At 43.5% G+C, this 20,172-nt stretch overlaps 2 protein-coding genes across 7 annotated transcripts in view; one reads left to right on the top strand and one right to left on the bottom strand.

The window, feature by feature from the left end:
• The window catches only part of ERP44 (endoplasmic reticulum protein 44), a 119,934-nt gene extending 109,802 nt beyond the window's left edge, over positions 1 to 10,132 (top strand). The window contains exon 12 of the mRNA XM_050938242.1: positions 9,542 to 10,132. Coding sequence (XP_050794199.1) covers positions 9,542 to 9,643 — 102 coding nt within the window. The 3' untranslated portion in view covers positions 9,644 to 10,132. The remainder of the gene's footprint in view (positions 1 to 9,541) is intronic.
• A 4,236-nt stretch (positions 10,133 to 14,368) lies between these two features.
• The window catches only part of STX17 (syntaxin 17), a 121,423-nt gene continuing 115,619 nt past the window's right edge, over positions 14,369 to 20,172 (bottom strand). For all 6 annotated transcript variants that reach the window (XM_050938252.1, XM_050938255.1, XM_050938251.1 and 3 more), the window contains 2 exons: positions 17,090 to 17,176; positions 14,369 to 16,364 (listed from right to left, as the gene is read on the bottom strand). In XM_050938252.1, coding sequence (XP_050794209.1) covers positions 16,125 to 16,364; positions 17,090 to 17,176 — 327 coding nt within the window. In that variant the 3' untranslated portion in view covers positions 14,369 to 16,124. The remainder of the gene's footprint in view (positions 16,365 to 17,089; positions 17,177 to 20,172) is intronic.

Here is a 20,172-nt window from a genome sequence, read left to right as displayed (position 1 = left end):
ACTTCCGGTGTGTGCTTGCTTAGTGCACTAGCATTGGAGATTTTTCACTCAGCAATTCCCATCAAGAAAGTACATGTGCCCTCTGCTTACTTACGCTGCTGTGGGATGGTATAAAGGGAAGAGCTGCCTCCAGTTCCATCTTACCGCCTGTGACTGTTGTCAGAGCATTCTACCTTGCTACTGCAAGTGTTTTCCTCTTTCTCAGTATTTTTATTGTATGTAGTTGGTACTTGTCAATAGTTGATAGTATACAATCTTAGTGTAGTGGGTTTTTTTCTACTAATAGGTTTCCTTTTTTACTACTGTACATTTATGTTCCTTTCAGTTTTTGGAACCAGTGCCAGGGCTTGCCTTGGTCCCTGCGTTTCAAACTTTACAATGCATGTAAGAAGACAGTTCTGGTCAACAGCCTGCACTATTGGTGCCTGAAGTACCTAGAAAAAGGTCTCATCAGAGAAAGATGCCAAATCTACAGGGACTTAGCCCAAAAAAGACAGGGAAGTACCTTCTTATGGAGGCAGCCCTGTGCCCACCCTCAGAGGCTTCCCGTTCAGGGCAGGCACTGCACAACTCTGCTTTAGTCAGGAGTGTCCCCGCCCCAGGCTGAGTCTGTGCCAATCTCCTTCTCTGGTACTGAAGAAGTAGCATCGGAGGACTGCATCCAGAGACCGATCATCCAGGAAATCAAGGTCCCTGGCACTGAACTCCAGCAATCAAGTTGGGAAGGAGAAAGGAGTATGCATAATGCTCAGGCACTCTGTGGTACAGATACCACCTCAAGAGAGCTCGTCGACTTCAGCGATTGAGATCAACCTCTAAGTGGAGCACCATCCTGTTCAGCAGTGCCGTCGTCTTTGGCTCAGCAGGAGCAGCAACAGAATCTCCTGGTGCTGTCAACACTTGAGGCATATACCTGCTGAGTGCTGGCGTGACTGGCAGACCAAGAGACATCTCTCCCGGAACTGATGGACACTCACATGGATTTGCTGGCTACTAGAGTTCTGCACCCAGTAACGCTGCTACCTCCAGACAATCTGGAACCCACTCATGCAGTGCCATCGAGAGGCAAGCCAGCTCATGATTTCTGTAATGCCAGCCTCCTCTCCGGACTCCCGTCACTACTCCCTGGCACCAAGAGACACTGTAGCTACCTGACTGGATGACTAAAGTTCATTGTCCAACGGGGAAGTCGGATCTTGTGTGTCGCAGCCACATCACATAAGCCATTGCTCCTCTTCGAGAGGCTTTAACCTCTGGTATCCTAGTGGAGCCTTCCTTTGGTCGGCTAGTAGACATGGTTGGGAAGAAGTTGAGCTCCAGTGCCATATCGATGGCCATATTGGAACCCATGCGGGTTTCCTCCTGCCTCAAAACTATCTCTGGACCATCTGCCCTCTACGTCTTCCAATAGATGTTGTGATCCTGCATGGCTGAAGCTGCTCCCAGTACCAGGCCCGGTACCGAACGTGAGCAGTCTGCCTCAGTGAATCCCCTCTTTGGAGGAACTGAGGGAAGCTCCACCTCATCTAGTCTTGGGTTCCTCCTCCTCATTGCCCGACGAGGTGGTTATGTCTTGTGTTTCCTCACTGGGGCCCACCAGAACCTTTTGAAGTGGGTGCCTTCCTCCCAAGATATCCAGGTGGAAGTGGTTCAGGAGACCACACACAGATTGGTTCATATCTTGAGATCTGTGGTGCTTTCTCATGTGGCAGTCCTCATTTGAGGCTATTCTGGAGCCCAAAAAAGTATTTTGGTAAACACCATCTTCACTGTCTCCTACAGCAAAAAGGTCTTGAGTGCGGTATTATGTCCCCTTAGAGGGGACTGAATATTTTTACACCTCATTTGATGGTCTTCTCTCAAGCGGAATGTTGCCTAGTGGTCAGGGCATAGGCCCTTTGACATGCAGGGGGCAGGATTTGGTGAGGTAGCCTGGGCTAGAGCTCTGTGCAGATAGCAAATTTATATCCATGGATATAAATTGGATATCTGAGGAGTTGCAGGGCTCTACCGGGAATGGCCATGGTGAAAGCAGTGACCTGTCAGGTTGTCGCTCACAGGAGCCAGCGCCCTGCACAGGCAGCTCCTCCAGCATGGCTGTACCGCCCCCAGCCTGCCCATTGGGGCAGGCATCAGGCTTAGCAGCAGCTCTCCCTGATCATGCTAGTCTGGGGGCATGCAAGCCTCTGAGCCTGAGCTTCTGACACCCAGGAGCACTTTAAAGGTGCCCTCCTTGAACCACTTCCTACCACCCCACTATTGTCCAAAGTTCGCAGTCTGTAACAAGACAGTGTGAAGGGAGTCAGCTCACTGCCTGGCACCGCTTCACAGTTGGATATGGCATGACAGCTCTCTCCCTCTTGGGGCAGCAGTTGCATCCTCTCATGCTTGGGGCCTCCAGCCAGGCCGGTTCTAAATCTCTCCCCTTCAGGGGCACTCCCTAAACAAAACATGGGAATCAACACAGATAAACTGGGTTAGTAGGTGAGAGAGGAAATGCTTCCCTCCCAGGGTCTATCAGAAGTAGGTCCTCCCTTCCCTCAGGGAGGAAACTTCAAGCAGTTGCTGAGAAAGAGATCCTGCCTTCCCTCAGCCCTTCCTTTAAGAGCTGCAAGATAATGGCCCTTTTTCTTCCCTGGCCTGCCCATAAGTGAGCTGTTCTGCTCCCTTTTAACTCCTCCAGTCTGTGCATCTCTTGTAGGTATGGTGGGCAGGGCTGGCTGAGCCCAGAGCAGCCTTAAAGTGTGGGGTTTGTATACCTCATCACACCTTCCCATCCCCAGGGTCTTTGGTCTCACCCACTGACCATGGTGTTAGCAGCTATCTACCCCAAAATCAAAAGATGCAAAGATGCTTGATCTTTTGGCAGGAAAGCTTATTCAACAGCTGGACTGCAACTCCAGATTTCTAATCAGCAAGCATTGCTGGGATATCATAATTTCTGCCACTGGGCAATGTTTTAATATTTGTAGAGAAGTTACATGGGGAGGCCAGACAAGAGCTTCTGGCAAAGGGAAGTTGGTAACCAGGACCTTGCTTCAGGCTGCATTGTATGCTGTTGATTCTGCTGCCAGAGCCATGATATTGGCCATTACAGTGCATGGATGTTTCTGGCTCCAGTCATCAAGTCCTCCTCAGGAGGTCCAACAGACCTTTCAGGATATCTCTTTTGAGGGACAGAGGTTTTTTCATAGCAGGCCAATGACGTGCTTCATTACCTTAAAGACTCTAGGGCTATATTCAAGTCTTTGGATATTTATACTCCCCTCCCAAAGAAGCAGCAGCTCTATCCACAGCAGTATCACCATTTTTATTTTGGTATGTCTCGGCACCAGGACCAATCTAGAAGGAAAGGGAAAAGTTACAGGAGGAGACCACCTCTTCCTTTCTTTTCAGCCACGGTGAGATTGTTATCCAGATAGCCTTGAAACACCAAGCAGGCAGTTTGACGTTCTTGTTGAGAGTCACTTACCCGTTTGTAGTATCAGTTTCTCCTGCCTCTGTTTTTCCCAACACAGTATCCCACTTCCTAAGTGCTTGAAGCCATATCACTATGGCCAGTGGGTCTCAAGCATGGTGGAGCTGGGATACACTCTTGAGTTTATTTCTATCCCCACCCCTTTTCCTGTCTCTCTTCTGGGACCACTTTAATGAGGAAGTTCTTTGGGAGGTGCAATCTCTCCTCCTATAGAGGAATTTCCTCCTTTTTACAGAGGAAAGGGTTTTTTCCTCACTGCTACCTAATTCCAAAAGCAAAAGGACTTCTCAGATCCATTCTGAACTTGCTAGAGCTGAACAAGCACAAAAAGAAAATTGTTTCACATGGTCACTCTGATTATCCCCTCTATGGATCCTGCTGACTGGTATTCTGCACTTAACTTAAAGGATGAGTGTTTTCATGAGTGGCAATACATGAAAGGCACAGGAAATTCCTCAGATTTACTAATCCCACTGTCAGTTTGCAGTTCTGCCATTTGGGCCATCTGCGACCTCCTGTTTTACAAAGTGCATGGCAAGTGGCTGTGTTCCTGAGAAAATCAGGTGTTTCCATGGCTGGATGACTGGTTGGTGAGAGTCATTTCCAAGAGCCAAATGATACCTAGCATGGCCAAGTTCCAGTCTACCGGCTTTGCTGATCAGTGAAGAAAAGTCAATCCTCTCATCTGTTCAGAGAATAGAGCCTATAGCAGCTCTCTTGGATTCCACAGAAGCCAGGGCGTTCCTCCAGACATTTCATTACACCTGAAGGTCCGTCCCACCACGACAGCACAGAATTGCCACAGGCTTCTGGGCCTTGTAGCTTCATGTACATATGTGGTTTGGCATGCCAGGCTGTATTTCACTAAGTTGCAGAGCTGGTTGAGTGTGGTGTATTCCCCAGTTCATCATTCACTGGACACATTGGTTTAACTGCCCACAGAAGTCTTAGCCTCTTTTGACTGGTGAATGGATCCAACCAACATACTTATGGGAGTACCGCTTTGTTTCCCCACATCCTACTTTGTCTCTGGTTACAGATGCTTTCGCTCTAGGTTGGGGAGTTCACCTGTGGATTCTACAGGTTTCAGGTCTGTGGTCTGGCCAAGATTTGGCTCTCCATATAAATGTAAGAGTTGAGAGCCATTCATCAAGCTTGACATGCTTTCCTCTCCCAAGAAATTTGCTAGTTCTTCTGGTCAACACCACTGTGATGTTCTATGTGAACAGCCAGGGAGGGGCAAGATTGACACTTCTGTGCCAATCGGCAATAGTGTTTTGCATCATCAGCTCAATCCACCTCAGAGTCTCCCACCTGCCATGTGTCCAGAACAGTCTGGCAAACTGAATGAGGAGATCTTTCACCAGTCATTGCGAGTGATCTCAGTCCAGATATGACCAGATACATTTTTCAAGCTTGGGGTGATTCTCCCTCCCACACATAGACCTGTTTGCATCCCAGCGCAACAGGAAGTGTCACCAATTTTGTTCATGAGCATGTCACCGTTCAGAGACTCTAATGGACACCTTCCCGATGCTCTGGAAAGACAATCTCACGTATGTCTACCCTCTGGTTCCACTCCTGTGCAGTGTTAAAAATCAAACAGGGCCATGCTCACATGATCCTCCATAGCACTGGCATGGCCTCGCCAGCATTGGTTTTCCACTCTGGTCAGCTTCTCAACCAGGGTTTCATTACCACCAGAAGCAGATCTGATCTCACAGGACCATGGGCACGTCCTTCATCTTTCAGCTGGATGCTCTATGGCTAACACCACACACACACAAGAATATCTGTTCAAGCAACGTGCAAAACATCCTCCTAAATAGCAGAAAACTTTCTACTAGATACATGTACCTGTTGAAGTAGAAAAGATTCTCCTGGTCTCAGCAAAAAGTGCTGGTCTGTCTGGGCTCCAATACAACATGTGCTGCACTATGTGTTATACCTGAAGCAGCAAGGTCTTGGCATTAGTTCCATCAGGAACCAGCAGCTATCTTGGTTTTCCATCCTCTGATTGCTAATTGCTTACTTTTCTCCAGTCCAAAGTCAGTTTTTGATGGGTCTGAACCATCTATACCCCCAAATAGAGGATCCTGGTCCCCCTTAAATTTAGGTCTGGTATTAGCAAAGCTAAGGCGACAGCCCTTTGAATCGCTGGCTACCTGTTGCTGCGTTTTTCAGTGAAGGTTTTTGGTGACAATTACCTCAGCAAGGAGAGTAGGAGAATTGAGAATCTGGGTATCTGACCCACCATATACAAACATCTGCAAGGACAAGGTATACTTACACCCTCATCCAAAATTTCAAAGTAGTTTCTGACTTCCACATTAGTCAGGCATTTTTAGAAACTTCTTTTCTTTCCAAAGTCTCATGCTTATAAGAATGAGGAGAGTGACTCCACACATTTGGATGTTAGGAGAGCATTAGTGTTTTACTTGAGCAGGACTAAACTGTTTAAGTTATCGTCACAACTGTTCATGGTGGTTGTGGACAGGATGATGGGCCTTCCGGTCTCATGTCAACAAATCTCGTTGTGCATTTCCTTCTGTATGTTTGTGCTTCTAGCACATTCAACGAGATCACACACAGTCTTTCTCGCTCAAGTGCCTATTCTGGATATTTGTAGAGCTGCAGCTTGATCATTGGTACATAGCTTTGCGTCTCATTAGGCCATCAGCAGTCTAGCAATGATGCCAGATTTGGATGCATAGTCCTTCCATCATTATTCAGGTAGACTTCGATCTCACCTCAGGATTGAACTGCTTTGTGAGTCACCTGAAGTGGAACTGACGTGTGCAACACATCTCAAAGACCAATAGTTACAGAACAGATTAGTAAGCATTTTTTTCTCCAGTTTGAAATTTGCTGACTTCAAATTCCAGCCACTGGATCTTGTTCTGCCTTCAGCTGCTAGATCAATGAGCCATCTAGTATGAGACATCTTCTGACACTAGAATTTATAGCCACCTAATTTAGACACATATCTGGCCTCTTATTGTTGTCGTCTCTGAGCACCTTCCTTGCACACAATAATATCTGTCTGCAGTTAATAAAGCAAAACTCTTTAAAAAGAAGACAAAAAGATATGCCTCCTCACTAAAAGATGCTGGTGTCATTTTCTGCCTCTTACATTTTTATTCATTGTGGAAATCTGAAGTCTTTTAATGCCATTTCCATTCTGGTGAATTTATTTTGAGATTAAGTCTGAAGTTTATTCTTGACAGCTCACCACTACTTTTATCCTCAAATCATGTTACAACACATTATTTTTCCACTTTATTGAAGGCAGTGGACCTTAAAGTTCTACATGCAGAAATGTAAGGACTTCTGATAAATAATCTGTGTCTTTTATCACTGTGACTTACGAGAGAAGGCAACTAAAACATCTTTTTACTACTGCAAAAATGCTCCAGTACATAGTCTGATGTCTGAAATTCCAGCTTCCAGTGGGATTTCAAGCATTTCTAGGTTTCAAGTTATTTGGCTCTCCAAGAGCAAAGTTGTTTCAGGGCAAATGTACAACTATTAATGTGCTGTGATTTTTTTTTTTAAACTACTGAGGCAGGGCTCTTGAGAGGAAATTTTGATTGATGAATTGTTCATTATAGTCTGTACTTCCTGTTTGGATTAATGACTATTACAGCATTAAAGCAAGTTTAGTAATCAGTATATGAGACCTGTTGCTCTTTCACTCCCCAATTCTATGTCCTGTAGTTGCTTGCCATTAGTATTTTGATTATAATGGAAGAATCTGTACTCAAAAAGTCAAATGTGTAAGTATCTAGGTGAAAGGGTTGGTGCTAAAACTGTTATCGAGCTATACGAGATGATGTACAGAATGCAGATTCAAGGCACAATCCTGTATTTTATCATAAAATACAAATCCAGCCTGTGTATATTTGTGTTTAAACCAACCATTTGTAGCTGGGTTTAAGGTATTTGCTTATACACAAGTCAGTCCACCTGGGACACCCGACTCCCCAGGCAGGAGAAGAAAATTGTAGCAAGTTCCACCTGGCTTGTTGTGTAGCTCTGCATGGTATATGGATAAACTGTCTGGGGGGTTGGCATACTAGACGGGGCTTGCTTCTGCAGCTCCCCAGCCGCTTCTGCAACTTACCAGGTCCTGCCTGCTCTATAAACCTCTCTGCTATCCAGAGATTAATCACTAGTTACAAACAATGAGTGGACATACATATCTACAAATACTTAGTGCAGAAAATATGTTTTGCATAAATTATTACAGTGCAATGTTGTTATTGGGAAATCAAGTCTCAAAAGTTACTATCTCCTGAAAACTTAACTAGGTCACGCTGTCCCTCCTATATGTTCCCCCACAAAATAAGTTCATTTAGAAAAAAGGTTATTTGGGTGTGTTTCCTGTCTATGCAATCGCTGAAAACTAAGGAAGCCACCAGTAAAGGCAACATGAATACTCTTGGGGAAATTCTTCACAGAGCGTAGCCCTGCTGCCTACAATAGCTGCCTACTTTCATTGCTCCCCTCTGGTCTTCTTTCCCTATGCCTTCAGAAAACATGTATGAGTATGTATATCTGTCCAACTGGTATACATTACATAACCTTTCATACAGGTGTGTGTGTGTGAGAGAGACAAACGCTGCTTACTATTTGTCTTTCTCCGTGTACAGGTAGCCTTTGAATTGTCTGTATAGTTTGTGTTGTATACATTTTTAATAAAAACCTTTTGCAGTTGTTTGAAATTTGTCAGTGACAGTCTGACTTATTGTCAGACAGACGAGTCTCCAGTGGATTTGGCGCAGCCAGCAGTTAAACATCTTTTTAGGACTAAGGGTCACTTTTGCCGTTATTTGTCATAACTGAAAACTTACACAGCAGCAGGTAGCCAACACAGACTCTTCTCCATAAGCAGCTACACATTTTTTGTGGCTAAACAGATGGGTTAGGTGTAGATTCTGATGGGGAAGGTTTTATCAATCAGAGAAGTGCAGCTGGAGATAAAATTTTGTCCATCATCTCTGCATTTCTGTGACACAGCTCTGAGGATCCCCCTCACTCAACCCACTTAAACATTAAAAAATAACTCCTAGGAAATTAATATTCAGATAGCTTTGTTCAGAACTTTGCTTTTGTTACTGCTTGTGTGGGAATCAGCTAAGAAGCCACCTACCAATACATACCTTCTGCTCCTACTCAGAACAACACGTCACTATTACTACAACTGCTGCACGTGTACACATCCTTAACTCTGTCCCACTCTGGATGCCAGCCTTCTGACACCTCTTTTACCAAACTCCCCCTTCCCAACACTCCAATGTCCAGATCTAAATGTGCTTATCTTAATCATGTGCTTCACAGACCTTGCTATGGAGCAAGGTATCTTCCTTCCCATTTTACAGACAAGGTAACTGAGGATCTGAGCGTGCACAGTATTTGGCACCTCTGGGAATGGAACATGGGTCACCAATGTGATGGAGTCAAGTCTCATTCACTTAGCCACACCACCTCCCAGACGAGGACAAATCTATGTGTAAAATGGGACTGTTGCAACATAACCAGCTCTGCAGAGTACTGAGAAACAAATTAATTACATGATCACATGCTGTTTGCCTTATAGGATGGTCGTGTGGTTAAGGTACTTGTCTCCTACTTCCCAATAGGAAAATAACCATACTATTCAGTAATGCTAATGTGTGTTGAAGTTTGAGGTCAGAGTTAAGGTTTTGCATTTAGTGTGCTGGTGAGAAATGTGAGAGTATTGTTACTGTACACACTGGAGTGATTGGGTCTTAGGATGACCGGAATCTGTCTAGGCTCATGTGTGGTTGTGATGTGTTAAAGGAAGAAATGTTAACTGGGTATTTCCTTGATGTTAAGGGTCTGTGTGGATGGGCCTTCCCCTTTTAAGCAACCTTAAGTGTTTTTTTCAAACCATGTTATTTCTCTGAGTATATAAAGGAAATTCATTCCATCCAGTTCAAGAAACTTAGTGTTATGTTTGTTTTTAGTCTCATTTCTCATAAGCAATAATCTTAAGAGTATCTTTACTTAATGAAAACATCCTTTTGTGTTCTTTTTCAGCCAATTCAAGATTTAGCAAGCAGCCCACCAGAGAGTTCGTTCCAGAAACTAGCACCCAGTGAACATAGGTACACCTTATTGAGAGAAAAAGATGAACTTTAAAAACTTGAAATAATCTTGCAAGCCTTTCAGACAGCAGCATTGACTTCTGTGTGGTGGAAATAGTAACCCTATATTTTCATAATTCTGTGTATTTTTATTTGGGATAAACTGAACAAAAATTTGTTTTTCTCCCCGGGCTTGTAAATACATGTGTTTGGTGGGTCATTCTGTACAGCATCTTTCAAAAGTTAAGTTCCTAATGCTAGAGTAAAATATCAGAGACCCCTCTAGACTTTTGATCTAACTGTTCTGTAAAACTTCTATAATCCAAATGAAGGTATCATTACCAGAGACATGCTGTTAACTTGCACTATCCCATTAAATAGGACTTTTGGGTTGTTTTCTGTGTAATCGGGTAGTATGTGCTTTTATTTTCTTCCTCTCCATGTGAATAGTTATGCTGGTACTCATTTTTTTTTTGTCACATTCTTCTCTTCAAAAGGGCATGTTCTGGATACCTGGGGGGGAATAAATTAAAGTTTTACAGAATCTTGTGTGGTATTTTACAGTACAGATGAAATTTGCATGAGTGAACAAGCATGACTCTTAAAAGTATCATGTGGGAAAATTAAGATGATTAATGATATGTCTATATTGCAACTTCTCTCATGATCCTGAGCCCTTAATGCTGTTGCACATAAAAAGCTAAGTTAAAGGAACATCTTAAGGTTGCAAAATCACGCACTCAAAAGTTAAGGCAGGCCAGAATTAAGGTTGCCCATACAGTCTGATAGTCTTGAATTACATGATCACATACTATTTTTTTTTCTACTGAACCCTGCCTCACTCATTGCACAGGATGGATGGTGTTCAATTAATGAACCTCTAGTCAGTATTTTGTTTAATCCCTCTTGTCCAATCTGGCACGAGGCCATACTTGCTGCCTACTCTATAATCCCTACTCCGAAGCCAGAATTATTTTTCTTCTCGGGCTTTTCTATGGTATTCATCAATAGTATCTGAAAGCTTCCCCAAGCTTATTTTCACAATATCCATGTAGGATGAAGAGATGATATCCCCATTTTATAGATGGAGAACTGAGACCCAGGAGTTAAGGTCAAGGATCTTATGTGGGGTGCCCATTTTGACATACAGCACCTGATTTTTGAGAGACTTGGCATTATGTAGCACTTCTTATGTTCAAAGCAGAGCTCCCGTTGGCTGTAGCTGTTGAAGGTGCAGCACTTCTGCAAATCAGACTCGAGCATCTCAAATCAGGCACCCAGAAAATAAAGAACACCCAGTTAATGAACTTTTCACAAGTGGTCACTAAGTGACTTGCCTAGCATCACATAGGAACTCTGTGGTACGCACCAGGAGAAAATAACCAATAGTCTGGGGGTTAGGGTACTCAGCTGGGTGGAAGACTAGGGTTCAAATCCCTGTTTTGGAGCAAGATGTGACTCCCAGGTGGGTGCCCTAAACATAGGTTCCCTGGCTATGATCAGTGTGTCTCTGGTTTTTCACAAGCAAGGGCTGCCCTTGCTTAGGTGCCTAACTCCAGGAAAGGGTTTGTGGCTGTGAATCTCTAAGAGATAGGTGCATAAGTCCCTTTCGGGATCTGGGCCCTGAGTCCTTGCCATAGTCCTATAACTTTCCTGTTTACTTAGGTGGTTCCCTCCTCAGCGGGACTTCTGTGGCCACCTTTCTTGGGTGCCTAACTTGCCCCATACAGTGTAGCAGGCTGGGGGCCCTAACTTGGGGCTGTGCTTTTCCTTGGGTAGCAGGGCCCTAGGAATTAAGTGGTGTAATGCCTAAGGTCCCCTCTTGGAATGTAGCCCTTACTTCCTCATGCCAGGCAGTTACTGGATGACTTATGAGATTTACTTTTAGCCCACCTAACAGTGAATGTTTCTTTAGAAATCTGTACCTATTTTGAACCCCACTAAGCTCTTGGGCTCAGTGGCAGTCAGTTCCACAGGTGAATTATGCACTCTCTAAGAGGGCAAAAAGTGTTGTTCTATCAGTTCTAAGCTGATTTGCCTGTCAGGTTACTTGAATGTTCCTTTAGTTCTGTATTAGGGTAAATAGGAGCTGCCAATTTACCTGTTTTGTTGTATTTTATATCCCTCATGTTTCTTCTCTAAATAGCCCTACTCTTTTCAATACCTCCTCAAATTGAAGTTTTTCTCTTGAGCTAATAAATTTTCACTGTCAGTTTGATCCCTTTTTATGTCTGATATTTTAGATGAGTCACCAGAACTGAACACCATATTCCACCTAAAAGGCATACTGTTGATTTACAGAATCGCATTTTAAATATTTTTGTTTCTCTCATTTGTGCAGCTTATAATTTTCTGTACCAGTTGCCTAGTTCCACTTTAGTAAGTTTCTTTGGAATAAGTTCTGCTTTTCCCCAAACTCACTCACCATGGATGCCTTGCCTTATAAATTTAAACCACTCCTCTTTATACCACCACCTCAAAAAACTTTGGAACTTCCAAAGTTAGCTGTTGAGCAGACCCTGTATTTCTCCAGTGCACTTCAGTGAGTACTACCCCAGGAGTCCTGACCCTAAATTTTTTCCTAATCTAAATGTAATTTTCAGGCCCTCCTCTACCTTTCTCTGTGATTATTACTGATATGTAGCATGAGTACAAACCCTTACCTACCACTGGAAGTTTTGTGAGATCCTTCCCCTCCCTTGTAGTGAAGTCACCAAATGCTTCTCCTGGTTGCCACAGCCCTAGATATCACTACTGCTAACTGAATACTCTGTCCCCTGGCTTCTGCTGTGGTATCACCGTCTCCTTTGTGAGGAATACTACAGATGGTTAGAGACTAGATCCTAGCTGGGGGGAAATCTACCCTCCATTCATGGTTTCCACAATGTTCCAATATGTTTTCTCTATATACTGGTTCTGGTGCTGTGCTACTGGCTGGGAGCTGCTGTACTGAGGTATGAGGCACATGAGCTACCTGCACTAAGTATATGCATGTGTCACTTCAGTACATAGCAACCATGTAGTCTGACATCCTCTGCGCAGTAAACAGAGTAGCCCAAACCCTCATGAATCTGGTTGAGTATTTTTTTTTAACTGCTGTTGGCAATGCTGCTGCTGTTACACTTTGGCTAGAAAATGCCACACATATCATGGGTGCTACCATAACCAAAGAAGAAGCAGGGAGCCTGCCTTCAAGAGCTCCTAACCCCAAGGACAGACACTCGGTGTTAAGGAGAAGGGGAAACAACACTGTCTGTACACATCTATTACATAGTCTATAAGCAACATTGCACCTGTTGCTCTTCAGTGGATAGTTGAACATGGAGGTGGCTGAGCACCAGTAACATGCATAGAAGGCACCACATAGGTGACACTAGTTATGCACACTTCTGAATTTCAACATTATTGTACAGCATAAATATCGAGCATATTGTGGTGAGCCTCTATGCAGATGCACAATGTGATGAAAAACACTTCAGGCACTGTGTCCATCCACCATTACATTTCAGTGGTTTAGATACTTTCCTAATTCAACAAAAGGGTGTTTGTGTATTAATATTTAAGACTATTGTTTTGCATTATTAAAATGATTACTTGAAAACAGCAGTAATCCATTAGCTGCTGTAAAGGAAATACAGACTGCCACTCTAAATAAAAATAATACCACTCTTCAGAAAATGAAGGCAAAAATGCTTATTTAGTCTGGGGAGAAGGACCTGGCTTGTATTCCAGATATTTCTTAGCGTCCATGGAAAATTAAATGTTTGTTTAGCTACTGCAGGGAGCCCACATTTTTCCTTCTACGCAAATAAACTCCCCCGCCCCCCTCAAGTCAATGTTTATAATCCAATAGTGTTGCAGGTTTAACAGTATTCTAAGTTCTGCGTACATACAAAATATAATGACAAGACAGTTTGTTTACTGCATTTTGCTGCTTCTAAAAATATGAATAATTTTGGCCATAAAGTGAGAACCTATTAAACTGAGTTTGTATGCAACAGTAAAATGAATAGCGTGGTGCAAAAAGACTACAGTTCTATTGCTACAGGCTGTTACAGTACTATCACACCTTCATCAAATTTTCATCCCATGTAAAATAGTATGTAGTGGTTCCGTAGTGTACGGAAGGAAAGTATATGTGTCCCATGACAGTTCTACAACAAACAATGGCTTTTAGTTAATTTAGGAAAAGTTTAAAGGTAAAGACTATTAGATAAGGAAGGAAACAGACTAGTGTAACAGTTATTACAAGTCCACCAGCAGTGTTTACAGTCACAGGTCATGCATTTAAAGAAAGTATTTGTGTCATGAGCAAATGAGCTAGATGACTCAGGAGGTCCTTTCCCCTCTGTCTGGTCCTATAGATGTAGGCACTTTAGCTTCTACTATGCAGTTTTGTCAATTTATATTTTAGCGATTACTTGTGAAAACCATTCTTGTGAACACAAGCTCAGGGAAGCAAAGTCTTACTTAAGAGACATCTGAACAGCTGCACATTTGGGTTCACATTTTTATTTTACATGTAATTAATAAATTACGTAATTAAGAAAGAAATACCCTATACAGGAAACTTGTGCTCAAACGAACAGTTGCTTACAATATTTAGGCACCAAAACCCATAACCCCACCATTAGAAGACAATTTTTTCCACAGACTGTGCCAAATCCTGGGTTGCAGCGGAGCTCCATTTTTGTTGTTGTTAAATGTGATGCAGTGGCAATTCCCTGCTGGGCTACGGAACACCGAGCAACATTGTGTAATAAAACTCCAATTAAGGAACCATTTTTTTAGAGGTTTATTTTGTACAGTCAAACAGGTCTCAGGAAGATGAGACCACTTGAGATCTTAAAGAAGCAACGGCATAGCCTGTGTTTTCCCACAAGGCTCTAACAGCAGTGCTGGAATGGGGATGGCAAACACAGATTGCCACTACTGACTATCAAGGGCTGGGTGAAATTAAAAACTTGTTAAAAGCCATATATTTAAAGATGGGAGGTGCAGAGAGGTCCAAGTAAAAATCAAACAAACAGGATAAATGAACAGCAGATCTCCAGAGGAAGACAGTATCACAGGCTAGGAAAATAGCTAACTACTCATACTGGCAGCTGTGAGCAAGAATGCTAGAGAGAACACCAGCAAACCTTGAGTCCTGGAGGAATGCTATGCTGAGCTAAAAGTCTACTAAGAGTAAAGAATACAGCCTGGCAGAAGTGATCCAGTGGAAACTGAAGAAAGAACTAAACAGCTGTGTGGCTGGAGAGAGCAAGAAGCATACATGACCAGGCCATATATAAGCATTAGGTGAACCCACCACATCTGAACTACATCAGCATTACTGAAACTGTGATCAGATCAATTAATGATGTCACCACTTGACAAGTTACTGGTGGGTTCATCAGGATTGCCAGCTTCACAGTCCTTTGTCTTCCAGATGTGATGGTTGTAGGTCACAAAGTGACACTAAATCCCCACTACAGCTTCGCTGAACAGGTGGAATGGGAATAAAGGACTGAGGAGTTGACATTGCTATAAACAGCAGCCAATGTCTTTGCTGAATGATCTTCTGTCCTGTCTCACCACTGTTTTGATGGAGGCAGGCTGTGAACAAGACATGGAGGAAAAACAGAGAAGAGCACCTGAGCAAGGTGCTTCTTAAACAGGCAGGGGGATTAACCCCACAAAGCAGCTTTCAAAGCCAGGCTGGGAAGAGGACAGTCAAGGAATGCTACCTCTCCTAGCACAAACAATCCCCCGCAGTGTTTTTTTGTTTTTTTTGTTTTTGGCTATTTGAAGAGGGAGAGAAGGGCCTGGATTTTGGGGGCGGAGGGAGCTGGATTTGAAAGACAGATAAAAAAAAATGACTTTTCTTTAAAAAGAGCAGAGTGAATTTAGTGCTCCAGAAAGGGAGGGCAGCAGCATCACTACTCTGGTTGAGTTCGATAATGCAAGTAGGTGCTGGGTTTACTTAAGCTTTCACCACAGCTGAAACAATGCAATTTAACCATAACCCTCAGGCCCCATTGCCAGTCGGTGCATCTGTTTAGGCGAGCAAAGACAGCCACACCAGACTGTATGGGGGCTTGGGCATACAAACAAATGAAGAGTAAAACCAGGTCATTTTTAACATTTTACCAGAACCAAAGTGTGACGTTTAAAAGACAGAGAGGAGTACTAATAGTGTACTAATCTTTGAAATCACTTAATAAAAGTGCTCCAGACCTTAGGACCCCTCAGTTTTTCTAGTAAGAATGCTTCAAAGCCTATCATTATTTGTTCTGGATTCTCAGCTAAACCCACTCCAGTATCATCATACAAAATAAGGGGTGAATTTGGCACACAACCCATTATTCATTACGGCTGCATATTTCTTGATGATGAAAATATATTCCTTATGGCTTTCAAAATTACAGGACTGACAGTACTTATCTCACCTTGCACTTCACCCCTCAACAGACTTATGTTCAAAGTGAAGATTGCATATATGTTGTCATCACTGGAACTATTACTTCCAGTCCTAGTCATACTGAAATCTTACTTCAGCTGGATTTTTTGTCACTTTGGCTAGGGAGGTCTGGACAGCTGGAAGAGAGCTCCTCCATCATTTTCTGTTTTCTTCTCTGTATCAATTTTCCACCTGTGAAGCCCAATACCCCACCACCAAGTGCAGCTGCAATTCCTGCCACTTTGAAGCCTGCGAGGAGACCAATAGGACCCCCCACCACTCCACCGATGAGTGCACCTGCCACAGGCAAAGCTGCCAGCTTATACTTTGCAGCCTGTAAAAAAAAAATATCTGTTTAGAACACACACCTGTGGTGATGTGCATTTTCCCCTCATTACTCTTGGCAATACACCCCTAATTCTTGGTTCATAAATAAACCTTACAAATTACATTTTTTTAAAAATACACTATTCCACAGTAAGAGAGAATGTGCCCTAACTGCTTCAAACTTGAGCTATTCCATATGTGTAGTAGGAAAACATCATTTTAATTGCTATTGGCTGATAATATTTGCAACATAATATTCCACTGTCTGGCCTACATAATTAAAACAAATGTAAGAACTGTAATCTGCCCACAAACTTTCCAGTAACGTGCGGATGCTATATTTGTGGGTTGTTAACAACTATTAGTAATATAAATGTGGTTTAGTATCACAGCAGCATGTGTCCCAGGTATCCTTTCATTTCACACTCATTTGACTCTTATGAGCCAATCATTTAACACTCTGCTGCCTGGTTTTGCAGGTATTCCATTGAAAGAAGCAGCAGAACAGCCTTATAATGAGGCTTTAGGCCAGAGAAATTCTTTTCTAGCAGACTGAATGTAATAGAACATTACAAGAGATTGATTTTTTTTCCACTACCTATGTGTCATTTCTTCCTTATTTCCTTAATTGCTGGTTCCCTCAGCATTAAAGACGGCAGATCAATTGGGTTAATACAGAAGATTGCTGGGAGGCAGAGTACCATTGATTCACCAGCGGGAATAGATCCCTACCTTCCCCAAGTTTTTGGTTCCCTCTTCAACATTCACAGCAGCACTGTTGACATGGTCTTCAATCCTGTCAATCTTCTCCTGCTGAGACTAGATGCAAAGGAATTATGAGTGAGGTTACCTGCTGGGAAGCAGCAGTAAGCCAATACACACTATTTTAATGCCTGTAATCAGGGCCCCACAGCAACTTTCATCTGCTACACACTGTAGCCATGCAGCCTTAATGGTAGTTCATTAATAGCATCTGATAAACCAAGCTGAAAGTACAAAACCACTTACAAAAAGGAATTTAACTATTAGGTAATAAAATGGAGTGCTATTATACAGAGTATTGGTACGGTTAAAGAAAGAGCAAACTAAAACGTATTCTTATTTAATCTACTGTTATATGAATGGATGAATTTGCATCTCGGAAAAATCCAATAAATCCAAACAAGCATTTATGCTTCATGCCGAGTTTCATACTCAAAACAATTCCTTTTCTAATAAGAGAGGGTACAAGGCATTGTATGACACACAACATTTCATTGATGGATTAAAGAAATCCCAAAAGCCATGTTTTACCTATGAAACTATATTACGTTAATGTAACCCTACAGATCTAATCTCACAACTTTGCTGAAAAAACACACTGAAACTGCACATCCATCCTATGCTTTATGTTTGTTTAACTTATGCAAAAATGCTCCACTTTTCCCAGTCAGTCACACTCTTACTGCGAGCCCCCTTGAGCTTTTGGTGAGCAGCCTCCCTCAGCTGCTATCTGGAAATGAGATACTTCTTCCCCTCATTTGTAAACCACAGCAGGACCCCAGCCTCATTCCGTCACAAAGCACAATGGGCTGTCCAGCATACAGTTTAAAATGTTCTGAATTTAAGATCTTTGTTCAGAACAAGCTTTGTTTTACTCTTTCTAGCGCAATAGCTGAGCCCAGTTCTGTTAGACGTGGGGTAATGAATATCTGTGGCAAACACCCATGCCCTCTCCAGCCTCCGTAGTACTAGACACCACAGAAATTCATTTTTCTTAATTACGGTTTAACTAAACAGCAGGTACAGGAATGGGTAGATTCTTACAACATATGATATAATTAACATAATAAGCCATGTGTATAATGGGAATTGATGGTCTTGTGATTAAGTGGGAATCAGGCGCCGAGTTTACAGTCCAAGCTCTGCCACACCTGGGAAACTTCTGTGACTCAGTATGTCTAAACTACGAAATTAGGTCAATTTAATAGAAGTTGATGTTATAGAAATCAATTTGATACAGTCGATTGTGTGTGTCCCCACTAAGCGCATTAAGTCGGTGGTGTGCGTCCACAGTACCGAGGCTAGAATTTCGGAGCATTGCACTGTGGTATCTATCCCACAGTTCCCACAGTCTCCGCCACCCATTGGAATTCTGGGTTGATCTCCCAGTGCCTGATGGGGCAAAAAACATTGTCGCGGGTGGTTCTGGGTCCATGTCGTCAGGCCCCCGCCCCCACCGTGAAAGCAACGGCAAAAAATCATTTCTCGCCTTTTTTCTGGGTTACCTGTGCAGATGACATACCACGGCAAGCATTGAGCCCACTCTCAGCTCACTGTCACCACGTCTCCTGGGTGCTACTGGCAGATGCAGTACTGCAATACTACACAGCAGCATCCCCTTGCCTTGCCTTGCGCATGACAGACGGTGCAATACAACTGCTAACCATCGTCTTTGTCCCGTGGGTGCTTCTGGCCGACTTCGATTAGGTTGGTCGGGTTGCCTGGGCAGACATGGGTGCTCCTGGCCGACCTTGGAGAGGTCAGTTGGGGGCGCCTGGACAAAAATGGGAATGACTCCAGGTCATTCTCTTCTTTAAGTTTTGTCTAAGGGAGATTCAGTCCTGCCTGGAATATCATACCAGCTGGAGGCTTCTGCCTCAGGCTGTTCTCCCAATCAGCAGCACTGTGTGGTCACACCTACTCCAGCCTACTCCTTGCTCCCATGGCTCATGAAGCCTGGACAGGGGTAAGGAGCAGTTCAGCTATAAGCTGAGCTAGTGCATAATGGTGGTAGAATGTGCCTTTGGACATTTAAAAGCTCGCTGGTCCTGTTGCTGACTAGGTTAGACCTCAGCACAACCAATATTCCCATTGTTATTGATGCCTGCTGTGTGCTCCATAATATCTGTGAGAGTAAGGGGGAGATGTTTATGGCGGGTGGTAGGTTGAAGCAAATCGCCTGGCTGCTGATTATGCGCAGCCAGACACCAGGGCAGTTAGAAGAGCACAGCAGAGCGCGCTATGCATCAGAGAAGCTTTGAAAACCAGCTTCATGACTGGCCAGGCTACAGTGTGAAAGTTCTGTTTATTTCTCCTCGATGAAAACCCGCCCCCTTGGTTCACTCTACTTCTCTGTAAGCCAAACACCCTCCCCTCCCACCTTTGACCTCCACTTGCAGAGGCAATAAAGTCATTGTTGTTTCAAATTCATGCATTCTTTATTAATTCAACAAAAAAATGGGGGGATAACTGCCAACATAGCCCAGGAGGGATGGGGGAGGAGGGAAGCACAGGGGTGAGGTAGTTGTAGGGGCACCCCCTAGAATGGCATGCAGCTCATCATAGAAGCGGTATATCTGGGGCTCTGACCTGGAGTGGCCATTTGCCTCTCTGGTTCTTTGGTAGGCTTGCCTGGGCTCCTTAAGTTTCACGTGGCACTGCTGTGGGTCCCTGTTACAACCTCTGTCCTTCATGCCCTTGGAGATTTTTTAAAATATTCCTGCATTTCGTCTTCTGGAACGGAGTTCAGATAGCACGGATTCATCTCCCCATGCAGCGATCAGCTGCAGTACCTCCCATTCGGTCCATGCTGCAGTTCTTTTGCAATTCTAGGATTCCATGGTCACCTGTGCTGATGAGCTCGCCATGCTGGCCAAACAGGAAATGAAATTCAAAAGTTCGTGGGACTTTTCCTGTCTACCTGGCCAGTGCATCTGAGTTGAGAGTGCTGTCCAGAGCGGTCACAATGGAGCACTCAGGGATAGCTCCCAGAGGCCAATACCGTCGAATTGCGTCCACACTACCCCAAATTCGACCCAGCAGGGTCGATTTCA

Source organism: Gopherus flavomarginatus, chromosome 2, assembly GCF_025201925.1.
Source record: "Gopherus flavomarginatus isolate rGopFla2 chromosome 2, rGopFla2.mat.asm, whole genome shotgun sequence".
Lineage (NCBI taxonomy): Eukaryota > Metazoa > Chordata > Testudines > Testudinidae > Gopherus > Gopherus flavomarginatus.
The sequence above is the reverse complement of the archived record's forward strand: the minus strand, read 5'-3'. Positions and strand labels throughout refer to the sequence as shown.